The 21,722-nt window shown below is 39.8% G+C and overlaps 1 protein-coding gene across 4 annotated transcripts in view; it reads right to left on the bottom strand.

Annotated features, from left to right (window-relative positions):
* LOC126356257 (protein melted) overlaps positions 1-21,722 on the bottom strand; it is a 235,378-nt gene that overhangs the window by 48,247 nt on the left and 165,409 nt on the right. For 3 of the 4 annotated variants that reach the window (XM_050007089.1, XM_050007092.1, XM_050007093.1), the window contains one exon: positions 16,157-16,296. In XM_050007089.1, the coding sequence (XP_049863046.1) occupies positions 16,157-16,296 (140 nt within the window). Of the gene's footprint in view, positions 1-15,321; positions 16,044-16,156; positions 16,297-21,722 lie in introns of those variants that run through there. The other variant, XM_050007094.1, reaches the window with a different exon arrangement.

Genomic DNA, 21,722 nt, shown 5'->3' with positions numbered 1-21,722 from the left:
TTTGGAACCACCTATGCAGATACTTTACAGAACTACAACTGGTGATTAGATTATTTCATATGTAAATTCATAACTGGTGTTGAGGTTCAGTATGCCAAGCAGACATGTCTACAATGACGTTTCTTACACTGATGAAATTGTGGCACTGGCTAAGGCTTGGGTCATTTTCCAGTGTGTTTACTCTTTCCATGCTGTGGCTTCATTATCATCTATCACTTGGCCCTGGGCAGTACTTCCAAAAAAGCTGACATTAATGTTTTGTTTCTACAGTGTGCTGTTATTGAATTCCTTGCCAACTGGGGAAAATGCACTGCTGAAACTCACCTCAGACTTTAATGTGCCTATGAAGAAGTCTAAAAGGGCACCAGCAGAGATGGTTGTAACATTTCAAATAGGAAACACGAGTATCCATGATAAGCCCTGTAGTGGTTGCCCTCGAACTGCCCCCATGGATGGCAAAAAGGAAAAATTCTGATTGATTTTCTTGAACCTGGGTAAACCATACAGATTGCCTACTATATTCAGACACTTTTTAGTTCTGTTGGGCATTACATGATAAATGACCTAGAAAGAAGATCATCTGCAACAGGATAATGCACATCATCACACAGCTCGTGTCACGTTGGAGGAGGTTGGGATATTTGGGTGGGAAATTCTTCCACATCCTGCCTGAAGTCACAGCTTTGCACACTCCGCTACCATCTTTTCGATTCTGATAAGGAATAGGTGTGAGACCAAAGCTAAGAGATGATGGAGGATTTTGGGCAAGCAGTGTCTCACTGTGTTTGGGAACCTAGAATGGAATTCTGTCATAAGAGTATTTTCAAACTTGCAGAACAATGGGAATAATGTGTAAAAAGAAATGGAGACTATGTTGAATAGTGGCAGAAAGTATATTAAGAGGATGTACTCAGTTTGTCTAAAAACATTAGTATGAAACATCTTGAAAATTGTTGCTCATTACTTTCGGTATAGCACTTTTTTATGCTCAGTTGTTATATTTAACTATCTGCATGTGCGCGTGTGCACACACACACACACACACACGGGGAGAGAGAGAGAGAGACAGAGAGAGAGAGAGAGAGAGAGAGAGAGAGAGAGAGAGAGAGTTTGGTCAATAGTACAATTCCTACCTACCATACCTGCTAATGAGCTGACTTGGCACCTGATTTCTTCTTTGACTGCTATTTATAATTACATGTACCCTTATGCACATGCTTCCATACAATTTAAGACAATATAAAATGACTCACAATGACAATAGATCACATAGGTTTTGTCCATCAACAGTGGCGACAAGCTTCTCATTCGCATTCGTTGTATCTATTGGCACTGTTACATTTTTCTATTATTCTCTCATGTTAAACCTTATGTATCATGTTAGGGTCTCTACTTGTATGTTTATGTTGAATAAGAGACTGACTAACAGATGTATTTATTGTTGGACCCCATTCCTTGATTCCTGACTATCAGTACTTATTTTATCCTTAAAGAGCCTTGCTTTGATTAGCTCAGAGGTATGACCATATCCCAATGAGCCCTATAACATTGACAGTTTCATGATTTTATAGAGCTGCACTCCAAGATCAGAAGCAGCCAAAATGTATTGTACTAACAGATTGCAAATGCTATATCAACATTACAAGTTAAATCACCAAATACAATATTATTTCTTTTTTGACAGTTACCATCCACACCTTGGCCTGCTCGTTCTCAAGACATCAATCCCCTAGGCTTTTGGTTATGGGGACACTTGAAGGAATTGGTCTACACTACACCAATCAAAGGTGCACAGACACTAAAAGTTCACGTTTTCAATGCGTCCCAGCAGGTACAACAACAACCGAGTATACTTCAAAGGGTGCATTGTTCCTGATGCTGAAGGGCAGAGGGGTGCATTGTTGTGAATGGGTGCCATATTGAACACCTGGAAAAGGCATGTTTATTGCAGAAAATATGCATTTCCAGACACTTATTTTTCTTGTCCCGATGAGTACTGCCACCTCTCAAAATATTAGACATTTGTTTTTGAAGACCCTGTATAATTTCAGCACTCTAATATTGTCTAGACTCTGGATCCCTCATTTATCATTCCACAATTTCATTTTTTTTTTTTTTTTTTTTTTTTTTTTTTTTTTTTTTTTTGTCTTGTTGATGTGACTCTCGTTTCAGTACCGCCTTTTAAGCGACGACTGTTATCATCCAGAATTTAAACAAAAATACCTTTTCAAAATAATTTACATTAATTTCAACAGATCTCTACATTCTTTGAGACCACTTACTGACACTTTTTATCGCAAGAGTATTCAGGGCACATCCATCATCATATGCCTGCAGCAACGCTACACCTGAAGAAAGTGATTATCTCAAAACAACTCTTCACTCTTACCTTTGTACTAGTCCAGATGATAGACACAATGTTTCCATTTCATATGAACAAAGTCTATGATGACTACACTGACCAGATACTAACATGAATAAAGAAATTTTGATATTTAATTTGACTCCTCCCCTCCCCTCCCACACACACACACACACACACACACACACACACACACACAAATTACATGTCAGACAAAAGTGTTCTTGATATAATGTGAAACTGAAGCTTTTATGTGTGAGGTCAAAGTTTATATGTATTAATCCCATGACCTAGCTTTTGACATTAACTTCAATTGTTAGTCTGTCCTGTCAGAAAAGATGCTGAACTGATACTTCAGTTTGTACTGATTTTTACAGCAATTAGCCAACATTACCACTGATGTTTTGAAGAACAACATTTTCACCTTTTGATCATCATCTTCATTTCAGGTATCATGACTGCAACTTTCACCATTTGGTCATTTTCAAGTTGAAGACTTCATGCCTATTTTATAATCACACTGTTCAAGCAATGACATCCAAATAAATTTCTGCTTAATTTTCAGAAAAACAGTGTATTACTGTACACAGATTCATATTACAATGGCAACTTACTGAGCTGGTGTAGTCAGAGTGTGGAGTTGGTGCAGAAATGTCGCATTTCACTGCTTGAACTGTACTGACTATGGTGTGGGATGTTTAAGTATGCAAGAAGATGTTTAACTATTTTAACATATGTATCAGCATGAAATTCTCCATCTGAAAATGATCATACAGCCAGAATAGGTTAAGTGGTGAAATAAAGTAGATATTCATGCTGCTGTAAAAAAGAGCGATGCGCCAAGCATTCAACCACTACCAACGTCATACCTCAGCAAAAGATCTTGCTGAAAACCCAAGGAAATTCTGTTCTTACGTAAAATCGGTAAGCGGGTCGAAGGCTTCCATCCAGTCACTCACTGATCAGTCTGGCCTGGCAACAGAAGACAACAAAATGAAAGCTGAAATTTTAAATTTAGCATTTGAGAAACCTTTCACGGAGGAGGATCGTACAAACATACTGCCGTTTGAGTCTCGTACAGATTCCCGTATGGAGGAAATAGTGATAGACGTCCCTGGGGTTGTGAAGCAGCTGAATGGGTTGAAAATAAATAAATCACCAGGTTCTGATGGGATTACAATTCGGTTTTACAGAGAGTACTCCACTGTATTGGCTCCTTACTTAGCTTGCATTTATCACAAATCTCTTGCCCAATGTAAAGTCCCAAGCGATTGGAAAAAAGCGCACGTGGCGCCTGTATATAAGAAGGGTAGAAGGATGGATCCTCAACATTACAGACCAATATCCTTAACATCGGTTTCTTGCAGGATTCTTGAACATATTCTCAGTTCGAATATAATGAATTTCCTTGAGACAGAGAAGTTGCTGTCCATGCATCAGCACAGCTTTAGAAAGCATCGCTCCTGCGAACGCAACTCGCCCTTTTTTCACGATATCTTGCGAATCATGGATGAAGGGTATCAGACGGATGCCATATTCCTTGACTTCTGGAAAGTGTTTGACTCGGTGCCACACTGCAGACTCCTAACTAGGGTACAAGCATATGGGATTGGTTCCCAAATATGTGAGTGGCTCAAAGACTTCTTAAGTAATGGAACGCAGCACGTTGTCCTCGATGGTGAGTGTTCATCGGAGGTGAGGGTATCATCTGGAGTGCCCCAGGGAAGTGTGGTAGGTCTGCTGTTGTTTTCTATCTACATAAATGATCTTTTGGATAGGGTGAATAGTAATGTGTGGCTGTTTGCTGATGATACTGTGGTGTACGGGAAGGTGTCGTCATTGAGTGACTGTAGGAGGATACAAGATGACTTGGACAGGATTTGTGATCGGTGTAAAGAATGGCAGCTAACTCTAAATATAGATAAATGTAAATTAATGCAGATGAACAGGAATAAGAATCCTGTAATGTTTAAATACTCCATTAGTAGTGTAGCACTTGGCACAGTCACGTCGATTAAATATTTAGGCGTAACACTGTAGAGCGATATGAAGTGGGACAAGCATGTAATGGCAGTTGAGGGGAAGGCGGATAGTCGTCTTAGGTTCATTGGTAGAATTTTGGGAAGATGTGGTTCATTTGTAAAGGGGACCTATTCTTGAGTACTGCTCGAGCGTTTGGGATCCCTATCAGGTCGGATTGAGGGAGGACATAGAAGCAATTCAGAAGCAGGCTGCTAGGTTTGTTACTGGTAGGTTTGATCATTACACGAGTGTTACAGAAATGCTTCAGGAACTTGAGTGGGAGTCTCTAGAGGAAAGGAGGCATTCGTTTCGTGAATCGCTGCTGAGGAAATTTAGAGAACCAGCATTTGAGGCTGACTGCAGTACAATTTTACTGCCGCCAACTTACATTTCGCGGAAAGACCACAAAGATAAGATAAGACAGATTAGGGCTTGTACAGAGGCATATAGGCAGTCATTTTTCCCTTGTTCTGTTTGGGAGTGGAACAAGGAGAGAAGATACTAGTTGTGGTACGAGGTACCCTCCGCCACACACCGTATGGTGGATTGCGAAGTATGTATGTAGATGTAGATGCAGATAAAGGTGAAAATGATGTTCTTCAAAATGCCCTACATGACTATGAACCTTGTTCAATAAAATATTACTTGTAATGTTTATTAAAGATGAGGAACATCACTTACCAACAATGCTAACATTAGTAGCTGGTGTGATGGTGTCAGATACACAAATTAAAAAACTATGTTGAATCTCAGTATTTTCAAAAATTCAAAAGTATAAAAAGGGCAAGAAGAGACACTGTGGTTTCCTGACTTGTACCACAAGGCTGAGTGTCTGCCAAATGGATCAGAAGTGCATTACACACAGAGGTGGCTACAAGAATAGCTGATTCTGAATGGAATACATAGAACAGTTTTTTTTAGAATTGGGCACTCTCCATCCAGTAAGGGATAAACATTGCTGTAGATAGCTCCAAGATATTCATATCAGAGCTAATGAAATACCACAAATAGATGAAAATATCAAGTTATTAATGATAAATAGTGCCCAAATTTGGGGCACACATAATTCTCAGCACCAAGAGTTGATTAAAGGCAGAAATTTATAACTGCAAATTTTTACTGCAAATCTCAGTGGTTGCCAAGAAGACATATTTCAAGGAACTGAAGATGGCAGTACACAATAGTCTTAAATGACTTATGTTGGAAACTGAGTCTGCATGCGAAATGATCTACACACAAATTAAATCACGAAATAATTGTAGTTGGAGCCTTCTATTGGTCACCAGTGTCAGCTGCAGAAACTATTGATAATTTCAGAGAAAATTTTGTTCCTTAGTATGTATGTTTCCAAGTCATGCTGAAATTTCAGGTAGATTTTAATTATTTCACAACTGACTGAGAAAACTTTAATATAATAAGCAGTCAACAAGAGAAAACCTACAAACAGTTATAACAGTTTTACCTGGAAATTACCTAGAATGGTCTGGCACACTAGCCATGATGGAAATACACTATGCTTGTTGGAAAAAAACTGGTCTTACCTGTTTCAGGATGTTCACATACAGCCTGGGATCAGGTAAAAAAACAAGTAGGAAAATCTTCATGCCCATAAAAATGGCTAAGGAGGTGGTTTATTTTTATTTTTTTATTTTTTTTATTTTTTTTATATTTTTTGCAGACAGGAGTTAGAATCATTTAATTAAGAAAGGAAGGGCGGAATATTAGATTTTAAATCGAGGTCATTAGAGACTGAGCACAAGCTTGGATTGTTTAAGGATGGTGAAGGAAATTGTCCATGAATCATTCTTCTGACATTTGTCTTACATGATTTAGGGAACCAAGAAAAACCTAAATCTGGATGGCCGGACATGGATTTGAACCACAATCCTCCCGAACGCAAGTCCAATGTGCTAACCTGTGCATCACCTCGCTTGCTACTTTGATTCAGAAAGTGATCAAAACCACTGACCAAGCTCTACAAAGATGTTCCTAGCAGATTTGTTGAAGAGATGGAAGGATCTCCGTACTACAGGGAAAATAAACTGAAGCATCTTAGAAAACAGCAAATATTGTACAAACATATAAAAGAAGCAGAATATGCAGATAGGCAGATGATAACTGAAAAGTATTCATCTACCAAATGTCAGTGCATGAGGCCTACAGTAATTGCAATACCAAAATATCTTATCAGGGTGCCTGTCTCAAAATCTTATGGAACTGTAATCATGTGTCAAGGCTATCAGTGGCACAAAAATCAATGTCCATACACTTTCAGTCAAAACTGGAACCAGAATAGAATTATGCCTCCAAATGATCCTTCAGATTTGAAAATCAAATACTTTTGCCATCTTTCAATACCTATGCTGCTGCTGCTAAGATTAGTAACAACCCTGACTTCAATGGCCACTTCACAATCTAAGCCACCTGAATCCTCCACTTCATCACCAGCATTTCTGAACAGTGCAGATGGGGGTAATCCTTACAAAACATTCTCTGCTCCCAAAATTATGCCAGTCTCAACCTATGAGTGTCCTTACAATCTAGACCCACAAATTTTGCCCTCTCCATCCTATTGCCTCCTTCTAATTGACATCCCCTCATCCATACTGTTCTGCTCTCTGCCATCACACCCACCAGTCTTTTCCTCTTCTCTCCTGCTTTCCTTTTCTGCTTCCCCCCCCCCCCCCCCCTTCCCCTCTATCACAGCATCCAGATGTGGTGTCTGTCAGCCTTGTCTTGCCACCTTCTGGTTATCATGGTCCACTCTTCTTTCACCCCACCCGTACCCTGTTCTCTCTCCCCCTTCCCTGCCCGACTCCAGAATGCCACTTTCATTCAATGTGACAGTTGGAGTCTGGCCAGAGATAGTGGTCATGTGTATGTGGGTTGCACTTGCTTTCTTCTCTGAAGAAGGCTTTACCTGAAAGCTCTGTGTATAACAGTCCTTTCATCAAGCCTATCTGTAATACAATGTTTCATCTTTACAGTGAGTAGCAAACTGTCCTTTTCATAATAATGTTAATCACAACTAGAGTCAGTCGGTCAGTCAACTAGATTCATACAAATATTTAGGAGTAACAGTGTACATATATTAGAAGTGTAAGGATCATGTATGTTCACGTATAAAGAAAGCAAACAGCAGGTTACAATTCATTTGTAGTATACTGGGAATTGTAGAGAGACGTATACAAAACACTTACACAACTTGTACTTGAATACTGCTCAAGTGTATTAGTTTTGCTTTAATGGCAGACACTAAATATATACCACAGGATGGTGCAAGTGGCCAAAGGTTAATTTGAATGTCAAGGAGTGAAACAAAAATTTTAGTGCCACACACTCGAAGAAAGATGCTGTCCATTTTGCAAGAAACTATTAATATTCTATTTGAAAGAGACAAAATTAAGCAAAGACCGGCTCACACAAAGGTGTAGAAGTGGTAATTCTTCTCACACTCCATCCGTAAATGGAAAGGGAAGAAACCTTAATGTCAGATGCAATGAAAAGTACAGAGAATCCATTATGACTATGGAACATCAAACGTCTCCAAGGACACTGACAACCTTGTAGTTGGTGTTAATACTGTAACTAGTAATGGTTTGCTGGAGGCCAACGATTTATGTACAGAAAAAATGCTGTAAAACTGAAGAACAATGTCACAGTTATAAGACAATACCCAATTTTGTATGACAACATCTCAGCCTACTGTGCTAAATGCTTATTATCTGAGACCTATTAGCTCTCGTTTAATCAGTGTGACTCTTCTACTTATCAGAACACTCTACTGTGGCTAAGAATGATTCTGATTTCCTAAGTACTAGAATTACATATATACTGATTGGCAAACCTGGCAATGCTCTGCAATTGCTAAATATGTACGGAATTGGGAAATTAGATATGCATCCTAGTTTGGGGCATCCCTGTGATTTGCGTCAGAACACAAATTTCAGCTCCTCATTGTAATTTCGTTCACTTTGACAGTGTGGAATTCAAAATGATAATAAATCAAATACAAACTGAATGGAAAAGAATTCTTCTTCTTTTTGTACACAATACACTTATGAAGCTTCAGAATATACAACATTTTTACTATTTTGGATACTGTGTTGAGAGTATGAACCAGTTTTCTGAACTACAAGTTCTTGAGAGGGCAATATACAATTGACCATATGAAAAATTTGTCTAAGTGCTTAAATTCCCTGCAATTGTACTTGAAACCGACTGCTACAAAGAAAACAAAATAACATATTTTCACAGCACATCTATACCTTCACATACAGGATGCTCCTCCTAGAAGCTGTCAGATGCATTTTCTCCATTATTTTGACACATATTTACAATTTTGTTTTTGGAATGTGTAGCTGGACTCAGCCCAAATAAATACTGCCCATCATGTTTTCAATGTGATGCCCAGTATTGATGGAAAGTGTCAATTTGTTTCCCATTATAAATAAAATGAATTTTGAAGTGGAATTTTAGATGCTCATTTGATAGAGCGAGCCTAAGTTAGTTTAGTACTATGTTCATTTTATTGATATGTATTAATACGGACAGGAAAACCCCAGCAGCAAAAGTAACTCCCTTGCATGCAATGGCAACTCCTATCATGCAGCAGCACTGTTCAGTCTCTGCTGAGTTACTGGTAATTCTTTCATGTTTTGCTCTCCCTGTTGACCGATATTAATAAAACGAATATCACACTTGACTCATTTGAAACCACTCCTTGTAATGGGCACATAAAATTCAGATTTACAAATCATTTTTCTTATAACGCGAAACAAACTGATGTGTTCCATCAACATTGGATGTTTGAAAAGTATCTTTTTGTGCTGACTTGAGCTACACACCGCAAAATCAAAATTTGCAAATATCTGCCAAAACACCAAAATATATGTTATTAAGTATAGAACTGTTGTTTAAAAAATGATGTCCTAATAGTATAGAGCAGGCTGTTCCGGCTCATGAGCTCATGCATAAGCCAGGAAGCACTCACTTGCTGACAGAGCACCACCCCTGTGCCATGGGTGTAGGCTGTGATTGTGTGGGGCACACAGCTGTCGCGAGCACGTGTGCAAGTGAAGAACTGGTCAGGGCGTGATGACACGACGAGCTGCACGTCCACTCTAAATGGTGCCTTGGGCACAGCTGTCTGTGAAATTGCTCTAATTCTAAATTAATTTATGCAAAATTAGTCAAATTAGAAACTGAACGCCATAAAAATGTAACAGCTGATAGGGGGTCAGCCAGCTATGTGAATGTGGCAATCAGAACAAATCAGTGTGTAACCTTTGCACAGTTAACAGACAATTTATTGATATTGTTCTTTGCTTTTTACAGATTTTTTTGTGAGACAAGTGCAATCGTATAGATGATATCTTGTTTTCTGCAGCAATGCACAGCATAGGCTTCATTGTAGGATCCTAAAGCAATGACCCTACATTGTTTTTTATCCTCTTCATTGCAGAGAATAGCTGCTCACAACAGTGCGTTGTCCTGAACAGGCAGATAATCCCAACTGCATTTGCATGAAACTTGGGGATGTTTCTACCTTTTCATTTTGATTCCACTGAGACAAATTTAAATGACTGCAGTACCTGGCCTTTAACAATGTGGTATTTTGTAAGTCAATTAGCTGCAATTGCATTACAGATAGCACACCATTTGGTACAACCGAAAAAGGCTACTGAGCAATTGCAATTTCCCCTCTATAATCTTCAATTGTTGGAACTGCAGCACGAAACTATTTATTAGTTGTTCAATTATACGTTGATAGTTTACAAAGGAGATTTCAGCAGGTAAATTTAGAAAATGTAGGTGAGAACATGGGACTTTCATTCCCCATTTGTCTCTCCAATGAATGGAGCTTATTTCTGAACACCTTGAGTTTAGTGACTCAACAAATCTTTTCTCTGCAGCTATGTAGGTGCACTGTCATATTAGCTAGAAAAGCAAGGTGGTATCCACTTTGGTCCTCTGAGGTGAGGAATTTCTTTCCCTTTCATACCTAGAAACAAAGCAAGTTCCTCACAAAACACACACAGACACACACACACACACACACACACACACACATACATTTACTTCTGCTATTTCACCAAACAGTGCTGTGGTGAGGTGTATCTCCATGCTCAGCATATCTCAAAGAATCCCTCTGAATTGAAGAGGGCTGACACTGTGCCTTCGAGCAAAATTCCCATACTTCTCGACAGGGTCCATTACATGACGAAGTTCCACAGTTTCAGCACACAGTGCCTCCTGATGAATGAAACAGTGTATACCATAGATTTCCTTTCCAAAGTCACTCTTCAGTTTATTTTTTAAGAGAGAGACAAAACCTTGATGACACTCAACAATTTGTAGCACACTTTCTGTGGACACACAATGAAGGTTTTCCCACAGCAAGTTCATTATGTCCACAGATTCACAAACAGTTTCAAAAATATTGAACCCTGTTGTCGTGTAATTCAGTGGCACCTCATCTAGCAGCTCCTCTGTAACTTGCAGTTGAATGTCCACACCACATACAATACAAACAAAGATAGTTGAGCACAATTGGATATTTTGTATTTTTATCAAGCATGAGGCAAGAAGTTGTGAAACTGTGAGCTGTATTCCTGAGTTGGGCCTCCAAATCAGCTCCCATCTCAAGAATTTTATGGGACACTGTTTTCACCATTTGTTTTGAGAGCCAAACATCTTCACAAGCCCTTCCCTTGGAACTATGCATTCTGCTGTTGTTACCAGGCATGATTTGACGAGAGGTTGCAAAGAGAATGGTTTGCCATCATTGTTATGATGTGAGCTACTATGTAACTCGCACAAATTACAGCTTTATTTAGATTTCTTCAGTAGCATTCAGCTGTAATGAATACACATATTATGTAGTACAAGTAGTTTTTTAAGAATAATTCTAAGAAATTCTCTATCACATATTTCTACACCTTCCTGTATGGTGCCCTTCAAATTAGAAACCAGTTCCTTGCAAGCACCCCCTTCTATTTTATCGTAATCTACTGTGACTGTAATGACGTTATTAATTGTATTTCTTTGCAGAAGCAAGCATTTTGTGACACCAGGCACAGTATTTCTGTTACTGGAAAGATATGTTTCTTCTAGTGAAGCAGGCCGTGGGATTTCATTACTAGGCAGTTTTGTTACTTCCACACCTGTACATCCATGAGAACTAAACAGGCAGCGGCACATCTATTTAATTGTGTCTGCAGAGCACTAGGATGTGTGACATCAGCCTGCCCCGCCACTGCAGCTCCCAGCTGAGACAGAGTGGTACTGCCTGTGGGGCACTTGTTTGAATGAAGAGTATGGCTTTAGCTTCTAGGGTATGAGTGGTAAGAGTTAGTGAAAAGGCATGTACAATTGATCTTCGTAAAAACACTCTGACTGTAAATCAACTTCAATGCACTTGAATGTCTCACCTTGAGCCTTTTTTTTTTCATTTTTACTGCAAATTAAACCTTGATTGGCTTAAATTGAATGGTTCAGTTGGTTAGGGTTTTTGGTATCCAGTGTATGAGAGAGGTATGCTCTGCTGCTGTATCTGTGAGGATAGCAGCTTGAATGACATTATTTCACATAGTTTTAACCTGGTACAATCTCTTGGAGCCAGTGGATCCTTCTTCAAACAGAAGGGTTGAAGGGGAAGGAAGAATGGTGAAGGAAAAGGACTGGGGAAGTCTAGGAAAAGGGTTAGATTTCAGGAAAGTCATCCAGAACCACGGCTCAGGAGAGACTTACCATAGGGGATGAGAGAGAAAGACTGATTGTTGGGACTCGGACAATGTCTTTCCTTGTCATCCCACATGGTAAGTATCCCCTGACCCACAGTTTGGGTGACTTTCCCAAAATCTATCCCTTTTTCTAGACCTCTCCAGTCCTTTTCCTTCACACTTCTTCCTTCCCCTTCAACGTTTCTGTCTGAAGGAGCCACCAGCTGCAACAGCTTGCCAATTAAAACCGTATTTTATGTGTGTGTTCTGCTGCCACTTGGTTAATAGATTTTTTAATCTCTTCAATTAAATAATTCTGTCAATAATTGATTGTTTTTGTTAGTGTGTGTATAAAATAAAGATGATGTAACTTACCAAATCAAAGCATTGGTATGTTGATAGAGACACTAACAAACACAAACACAAACAGACACACAAAATTCAAGCTTTCGCAACCCACGGTTGCTTCATCAGGAAAGAGGGAAGGAGAGGGAAAGACGAAAGGATGTGGGTTTTAAGGGAGAGGGTAAGGAGTCATTCCAATACCAGGAGCGGAAAGACTTACCTTAGGGGGAAAAAGGGACAGGTATACACTCACTCACTCACACACACACACACACACACACACACACACACACACACACACACACACACACATCCATCCGCACATATACAGACACAAGCAGACATATGTAAAGGCGAAGAGTTTGGGCAGAGATGTCAGTCGAGGCGGAAGTCCAGAGGCATCTGACATCATATAGATGTATACATTGCACAGATATCATATGTATGTCATTTTGAAGAGAAACGCTGAAAGTTGTTCCCCCCCCCCCCCCCGCCCCCCCCAAGTATACCGCCACAGCATAGTTTGGTACAAACATGGTGAGTTCGGGTGCAGAGCAAGCTGTCTGTGTGTTGGAGTTCAGCATAAACAAATGTGCTACAACTGTTCAACAGATGTTTAGAAGCAAATGCAATGGGACTCTCCATTCATCTTTAAGCACAACGGGGCTCCACCCCGTTTTCATTGTGAAGTTCATGGGTACCTGAACACGGAGCTGCTGCATCAGTGGATGGGCCATGCTACAGGAGAGGACATCTGTTTCATGAGATGGCCTCCTCGAGCACCAGATCTCATTCCATGCGACTTTTTTCTGCTGGGAAACATTAAAGATCTAGTGTATGTATCGCCTCCACCATGTGATGTGGCAGCGTTCTGGGAGAGAATATGGGAAACGACAGCCACCGTTGACGATTCCATGCTGGAATGGATATGGCAAGAATTCGATTACTGTATTGATGTCTGCCAGGTCACTCATGGTTTGCATATCGAATGTCTGTTAAAAAAAATCTCAGAGTTTCCCTGCAAAATGCAATATGTATGCATCTTTACAATGTTTGGTTCTTGTACAATAAATAATTGAAAGTGTTCCCAGACTATGTACAACCTGTACAGTTATAAACTATTAAAGCTTGAGAATGTACCTCTTCATTTAATGCCAATTTCTGTTGGTTCTGTTGAACATGCGAAAGGTTCTTTCTGTCTTGATCATGACTATTTGTGACGATTTTTTTCTCTGTGAGACCGCACATTTTTATTAAAGGTTTAACTGTATTTTTCAATAGTAAATCAATGCCACTAAAAGTTCACTTACTAGGTCAAATGCTGACGCTAAGAAATAAGCACTGTAATTTGGTCCAACAAATTGTTGCTACTGCAGAAATTTGATACACTTTTAATAAAAGGACACACTTCAAATTTTTTCTGTAGCTTTGCAATGAAAATATATTCCTTCAGTTCCTACTGAAATGTCACAACACACTGTTATTGAGGCTCATCTGCTTGCAGGTTTCAATATTAAGTCGTCATTACAAAGGTAAGAAATTGTTGTTTTGTCATTTTGTGTTGAAAGTGCTAATTACTGCCATTCATGGATAAGTATTAAATAAATCTGTAAATATTATTCATCTTACATATGTACAAAAATTTGTACCGGGATTTGAAATTTCAGTGGGAGCCTTTTCCTATCCCACATCATAGTTTGAACTGAAATAGTTTAAAGCAAAATTAGGCCTGAATGGATTACACTAATTACTGGGAACATCTTTTGGCAAAAAGAGTGACAGGTGACTGTACCCTTCAGGCAAAGGAAAATACTTTTATTATAGCATTGACAATGTTGTTTTTTCTGCTTTCCCTAAATGCCTGTACGTTGAGTTTTAATTTTTACATTATCCTTCCAAGTCTTTCCCTACCTCAGCCATAGTAGTATAAATTAGAAAAAGAATTGGAGTACCATGCCTATGGAGCTATTATGGCCAGCATGTTTCCCCTGTTTGCATTAAAGATGAGTTTTGCAGTACAGCTGATTCACTACATTTTTACATGACTCAGATACCATATGTGAAATGTTCACTCTGAGAATTGTAAAGATGTAAATGTCATATGCTATGTACGACGAGTTCATATGCAGGAATTAACTAAGGAGTACATTTGCCACCAAATGCTTCTTCAAATTTATTTGTTTGTCTAGTGCAACTTCTGGATTACTTCGTGGGACATAAATAACTTTGTGCACCATTTGGTGGCACTGCTATTTTGTTTACATGCAGTAGGTTGCTCGGGAGCGTTTAGAACACAAATAAAATGCTGACTGCAAGTAAACAATTGCGAAGTTATCTGTCACATATAGCAGCACCTTATGTAATTATTCTTGCCTGTAAATGAGATTTTCAAGTCAGCATGTTTGACATGTGGTGGCACATCTCTCCGGAAAGCTAGCAGGAACTTGTCGAGCCTACGAAATGCAGAATCACTGCTGTTGTTAATACGAGACAATCCACTGTGATCCACAAGTATAAATATGGATGCTAATACAGACTTTAAACTTAAAACATTTTAGGACGTAATAGTTTTCAGCAACTTTTTGAGGAAAATAACAAATAACCTGAATATGGTAGTGGGGTTTAGCAGGAACTAGCTTCACTGGGGCTGCCATGAAATAACTTCTTGTTCACTTAAATTCCCGCAAACATTAGTAACAGGTGTGAAGCACAAGGGAGCCTTTAGTGACACCTGTGGAGGACAAAACAATAGACATCTTGCTGTAAAGTTCTGGCTATAGTTTGTGAGTAAAGCAGGGGCTGAAACAATTGTCACAAGGACTCAATGGGTGGACATTCTTTTAATGATCATGAAACATATGTTACTGTCAGTAAGGAATTTATTTTCCAAAAGACTGATCACAATTAGTCAATACAGTTTCTGAAATATTTATTATCTTGAAATGAAAAAGGCAATACTCTGAAACAGGTGGAATGCCCAAAGTGGTACATTACTAAACAGAACAAAATGTATAAACACAATGCAGAGGATAATTTTCAAAAAGGTAGGACTAACAAAAATGTTTTACAAGCAGTCACTGTACACAATACTATACTCTGAAGAACTAGATTTGAGGCTACAGTCACTGGAGAAGTATGGATGAGTTGTGTGCCTATAAGAACTCTCTTGAAGTAACCATAAGCCCATGATAATGCACATGATATGCACTAATTTTATAGACTTACTGCACTGTAAAGTGAAAACCACATTACACATCAGATTAAATGGAACCAGAGAGAGAGAGAGAGAGAGTGAGCCACTTACTGCACTCCATATTCAGTCTTCTCAAAACATGGTAAAGTGTACTTATCTTCCTTGGTTTCTAGGAATCTCATGTACATCCCTAACATTATGGTTCACATGTCCGCCTCTGTACCGTAGTGGTAGTGTTACCGCCTACAACGCAGTGGGCCTGGGTTCAATTCCCGGCAGGGGACTGGGTGTTGTGTGTCCTTCCTCATAATTTTCATCATCACTGACTCGAAGACGCTGAAGTGGCATCAACTAAAAAGGACTTGCAATATGGTGGCCGAACTCCCCCGAATGGGGCCTTCCAGCCGACAATGCCTTACGATCATTTTCCATTTCCATGGTTTACATTTTAGATACATTTGTTCAGTTTTGTGTTTAATAGAATTAAAAATAGATAAATAAATAACTCACCTGTAGAGCTAAGAACATAAGATGAATCCAAATACGTGGATTTCTAGTCTTCATTGTGAAGAATGTTCTGTTGTACAGACAATGTTCACCACGTCCTTGACATGCAAAATGCAATTTTGCCACCTTTTTAGCTCGCCTCTCTGTCAAAGAATGTAAAAGAACTTAAGTCATACCTAAACACATTTTATATATAAATATGAGGTGATGAGAAGTAGCTATTGTTATCTGATGTCTGCTTACATTCTCTTCCTTACAGGGTAACATTCTGTAAACCATATTGTATATATTAAAAAAAATTCAATTTATGTATGATTTTGTTTTCATATGCAATGCATTATCATAATGTCAAGTTGTCAATAAAACTGTGAATCAAATTACTTATCATTCATATAATTAGGTTCCTTACTCCTCATTAGATGAATATCATGAAAATGTGATTGTCCACAAGAGATTCATGAACTTAAAGGAAATCTATGAATGCATACATGGAGGTGGTCACATGTAAGAGTTGTACATTTGACTACTGCTGAAATGTGATTGTGATATACAAAAGAATAATGAGATGTGAAATGAAAAGTACTAGTCCAAGTTGGAATTCTTCCTCAACATATAGTTTTTTCCAAACAACTCCCAAGGCTCCGATATTTGTCAAACAGTGACCTTCGCATACTTCTACCACATTTCTGCTCTTCATCCAATTTTCCATCCCAGCTACACTCCACCTGTACCCTCCTTTCCTTACCTCTTTCTCTTGTACCCCAGATCCTCCAGCTTCACCAGCACTAATTTCCTACAGTTTCTTCCAACAGCTCCTCATGCTGATCCTCACCATTCTACATCTACATCTACGTCTACATCCATACTCCACAAGCCACCTGACGGTGTGTGGTGGAGGGTACCTTGAGTACCTCTATCGGTTCTCCCTTCTATTCCAGTCTCGTATTGTTCATGGAGTCTCGTATTGTTTGTGGATAGAAAGATTGTCGGTATGCCTCTATGTGGGCTCTAATATCTCTGATTTTATCCTATTGATATCTTCATGAAATATACATAGGAGGGAGCAATATACTGATCGACTCCTCGGTGAAGGTATGTTCTCAAAACTTCAACAGAAGCCCGTACCGAGCTACTGAGCGTCTCTCTTGCAGAGTCTTCCACTGGAGTTTATCTATCATCTCCATAACACTTTCGCAATTACTAAATGATCCTGCTCTCTGCCGAACCTTCTCTATCTCTTCTATCAACCCTAACTGGCATGGATCCCAAGCAGTATTCAAGCAGTGGACTACAAGTGTACTGTAACATACTTCCTTTGTTTTCAGACAGCATTTCCTCAGAATGCTTCCAATGAATCTCAGTTTGACATATGCTTTACCGACGATTAATTTTATAAAGTCATTCCATTTTAAATCATTCCTAATGCCTACTCCGAGATAATTTATGGAATTAGCTACTTCCAGTTGCTGACCTGCTATATTGTAGCTAAATGATAAACGATGTTTCTTTCTATGTAATCGCAGCACATTACACTTGTCTACACCGAGATTCAATTGCCATTCCCTGAGCTATGCGTCAATTCGTTGCAGATCCTCCTGCATTTCAGTACAATTTTCCATTGTTACAACCTCTCGATATACTACAGTATCATCTCCAAAAAGCCTCCAATGTTATCCACAAGGTCATTTATATATACTGTGAATAGTAATGGTTCTACAAACTCCCCTGCAGCACACCTGAAATCACTCTTACTTCAGAAGACTTCTCTCCATTCAGAATGACATGCTGTGTCCTGTTATCTAGGAATTCTTCAATCCAATCACACAATTGGTCTGACAGTCCATATACTCTTATTTTGTTCATTAAATGACTTGCGGAAGTCAAGAAACATGGCATCTACCTGGAAACCCGTGTCTGTGGCCCTCTGAGTCTTGTGGACAAATAGTGCGACCTGGGCTTCACACGATCGTCTTATTCGAAACCCATGCTGATTCCTGCAGAGTAGATTACTAGTCTCCGAAAGTCATTATACTCTAACATGATACGTTTCCAAAATTCTAAAACTGATCAACGTTACACATATAGGTCTATAGTTCTGCACATTTGTTTGACATCCCTTCTTGAAAACGGGGATGACATGTGCCCTTTTCCAATCTTTTGGAACGCACTATGCTCTTCTAGAGACCTACGGTTTACTGCTGCAAGAAGGGGCAAGTTCCTTCGCGTACTCTATGTGAAATCAAATTGGTATCCCATCAGGCTCAGCAGCCTTTCCTCTTCTGAGTGATTTTAATTGTTTTTCTAACTCTCTGTCATCTATTTTGATAGCTACCATTTTGTCATCTGTGCGACAATCTAGAGAAGGAACTACAGTGTAGTCTACCTCTGTGAAACAGCTTTGGAAAAAGACATTTAGTATTTCGGCCTTTAGTCTGTCATCCCCTGTTTCAGTACCATTTTGGTCACAAAGTGTCTGGTCATTTTGTTTTGATCCACCTACCACTTTGACATAAGACCAAAATTTCTTAGAATTTTCTGCCAAGTCAGTACATAGAACTTTACTTTCGAATTCATTGAACGCCTCTCGCATAGCCCTCCTCACACTACATTTCGCTTCACGTAATTTTTGTTTGTCTGCCAGGCTTTGGCTATGTTTATGTTTGCTGTGAATTCCCTTTGCTTCCGCAGCAGTTTTCTAACTCGGTTGTTGCACCACGGTGGCTCTTTCCCATCTCTTACGATCTTGCTTGGCACATACTCATCTAACACATATTGTACGATGGTTTTGAACTTTGTCCACTGATTCTCAACACTATCTCTACATGGGATAAAACTTTTGTGTTGAGCCGTCAAGTACTCTGAAATCTGCTCTTTGTCACTTTTGCTGAACAGAAAAATTCTCCTACCTTTCTTAATATTTCTATTTACAGCTGAAATCACCGATGCTGTAACAGCTTTATGATCACTGATTCCCTGTTCTGCGTTAAATGTTTCAAATAATTCAGGTCTGTTTGTCACCAGAAGGTCTAATATGTTATTGCCACAAGTAGTCAGTTCCCTGTTTAACTGGTTAAGGTAGTTTTCAGATAAAGCACTTAAAAAAAATTCACTGGATTCTTTGTCCCTGCCACCCGTTATGAACGTTTGAGTCTCCCAGTCTATATCCGGTAAATTAAAATCTCCACCCAAAACTGTAACACAGTCGGGAAATCTACTCGAAATATTTTCCAAACTTTCCTTCAGGTGTTCTGCCACAACAGCGGCTGAGCCTGGGGGCCTATAGAGACATCCAATTACCATGTCTGAGCCTGCTTAAACTGTGATCTTCACCTAAATTATTTCACATTTCGGATCTCAGTCAATTTCCTATGATACATTGCACTTTTTATCACTATAATCAAGCCTCCCCCTTCACTGTCCAGCCTGTCTCTGTGGTATACATTCCAATCTGAGTTTAGAATTTCATTGCTATTTACATCTGGTTTCAGCCAACTTTCCGTCCCTAATACCATGTGGGCATTGTGACTATTTATTAATGAGAGCAGTTCTGGGACTATTCTATAGACGCTCCTGCAGTTTGCTATCACCACATTACGTTTTGCCTACCGCTACCTTGTCACATCTCAGAAGGTGTCTTGTCGGTCCTAGGGAGGGAATTCCCTAACCTAAAAAACCCACATGTGCACTCCACAAGTACTCCGCTACCCTTGTAGCCGCTTCCTGCACGTAGTGCACTTCTGACCTATTCAGGGGGACCCTACATTTCTCCATCCGATAGTGGAGGTTGAGAAATTTGCACCCCAGATCTCCGCAGAAGCAGCTGAGCCTCTGACTTAAGCCTTCCACTCAGCTCCAAATCAGAGGACCGCGATCTCAGTTCTGGGAAAGACACTACAAATAGTTAGCTCAGATTCCACCCCATGAGCAACGCTTTCCGCCTTCACCAACTCTGCCAACCACTTGTTTGAAATGAGGATGATCTCTGAACCCAGAGTGCAGGAGTCATTGGTACTGACATGAGCAACAATTTGCAGTCGGGTGCATCCAGTGCTCTGTATCGCCGCCGACAGTGCCTCCTCCACATCTCGGATGAGACCCCCGGCAAGCATACGGAGTGCACACTGGCCTTCTTCTCTGACCTTTCTGCTATTTCCCTAAGGGGCTCCATCATCCGCCTAAAATTGGAGCTCCCAATCACTAACAAACCCCTCCCGCCGTGTGCCTGCTCAGACCTTGCTGAAGGAGTGATGACATGTCCACTCACAGGCAGAGCAGGCGATGCCATACGGCCAGCCTCCACACTGACCCTCCACCTCGCGTGACGCGTCACTCCCCTTGGGGAGAATGTGGCCCAACCGCGCCCGGTACCCGCACCCGCGCCCCGTACCCACTTGTCTCGATAGCAGGGACCATGGGTGAAGCATGTAACATCTGGGGTGTACCATGCGATGCACCAGACTCCCCACTGCTGCTATGCTCTGAGGCACCAACCTAAAGATGGCTGACCATGGCGATCAGCATGTTCAACTGTTCGCAAACAATGGCCAGCTCCACCTGCGTCCGAACAAAGCAGTCACACATCCTAAGAAATCAACAGCTAGACTGCTAATTTACTAAAGGTGGCTGATAGCTGACTGAACTGTGGTTACTAGGCACTTCTTGTTGGAAGCAATGAAAATAAGAACTGACTGACTCTGGTCTGTATTCAAAACAATCACGAAATCTATGGAACATTATTACTAGTACTCGAAAATTAAAGGTTCCTAAAAGAAAAACACATGGAAAAAGAAGTGACAAGTAATAAAAACACAATTAATACCATTCTGCATTGCTGCTGGCAAATTGATCTTGAACATACCATGTTGTTGTTTTGGTCTTCAGTCTAAGAGACTGGTTTGATGCAGCTGTCCATGCTACTCTATCCTGTGCAAGCTTCATCATCTCCCAGTACCTACTGCAACCTACATCCTTCTGAATCTGTTTAATGTATTCATCTATTGGTCTCCCTCTACGATTTTTACCCTCCACGCTGCCCTCCAATACTAAATTGGTGATCCCTTGATGCCTCAGAATATGTCCTACCAACCGATCCTTTCTTCTAGTCAAGTTGTATCACAAATTTCTCTTTTCTCCAATTCTATTCAATATCTCCTCATTAGCTATGTGATCTACCCATCCAAACTTCAGCATTCTTCTGTAGCACCACATTTTGGAAGCTTCTACTCTCTTCTTGTCTAAACTATTTATCGTCCACCTTTCACTTCCAAACATGGCTACACTCCATACAAATACTTTCAGAAACGACTTCCTGACACTTAAAACTATACTCAATGTTAACAAATTTCTCTTCTTCGTAAAGGCTTTCCTTGCCATTGCCAGTCTACATTTCATGTCCTCTCTACTTCGACCATCAACAGTTATTTTGCTCCCCAAATAGCAAAGCTAATTTACTACTTTAAGCGTCTCATTTCCTAATCTAATTCCCGCAGCATCGCCAGACTTAATTCGACTACATTCCATTATCCTCTTTTTGCTTTTGTTGATGTTCATCTTATATACTCCTCTCAAG

This window comes from Schistocerca gregaria, chromosome 3 (assembly GCF_023897955.1).
Source record: "Schistocerca gregaria isolate iqSchGreg1 chromosome 3, iqSchGreg1.2, whole genome shotgun sequence".
NCBI classification, from domain to species: Eukaryota; Metazoa; Arthropoda; class Insecta; order Orthoptera; family Acrididae; genus Schistocerca; species Schistocerca gregaria.
Note: the sequence above shows the minus strand (reverse complement) of the source record. Positions and strands in the feature narration are given on the sequence as shown.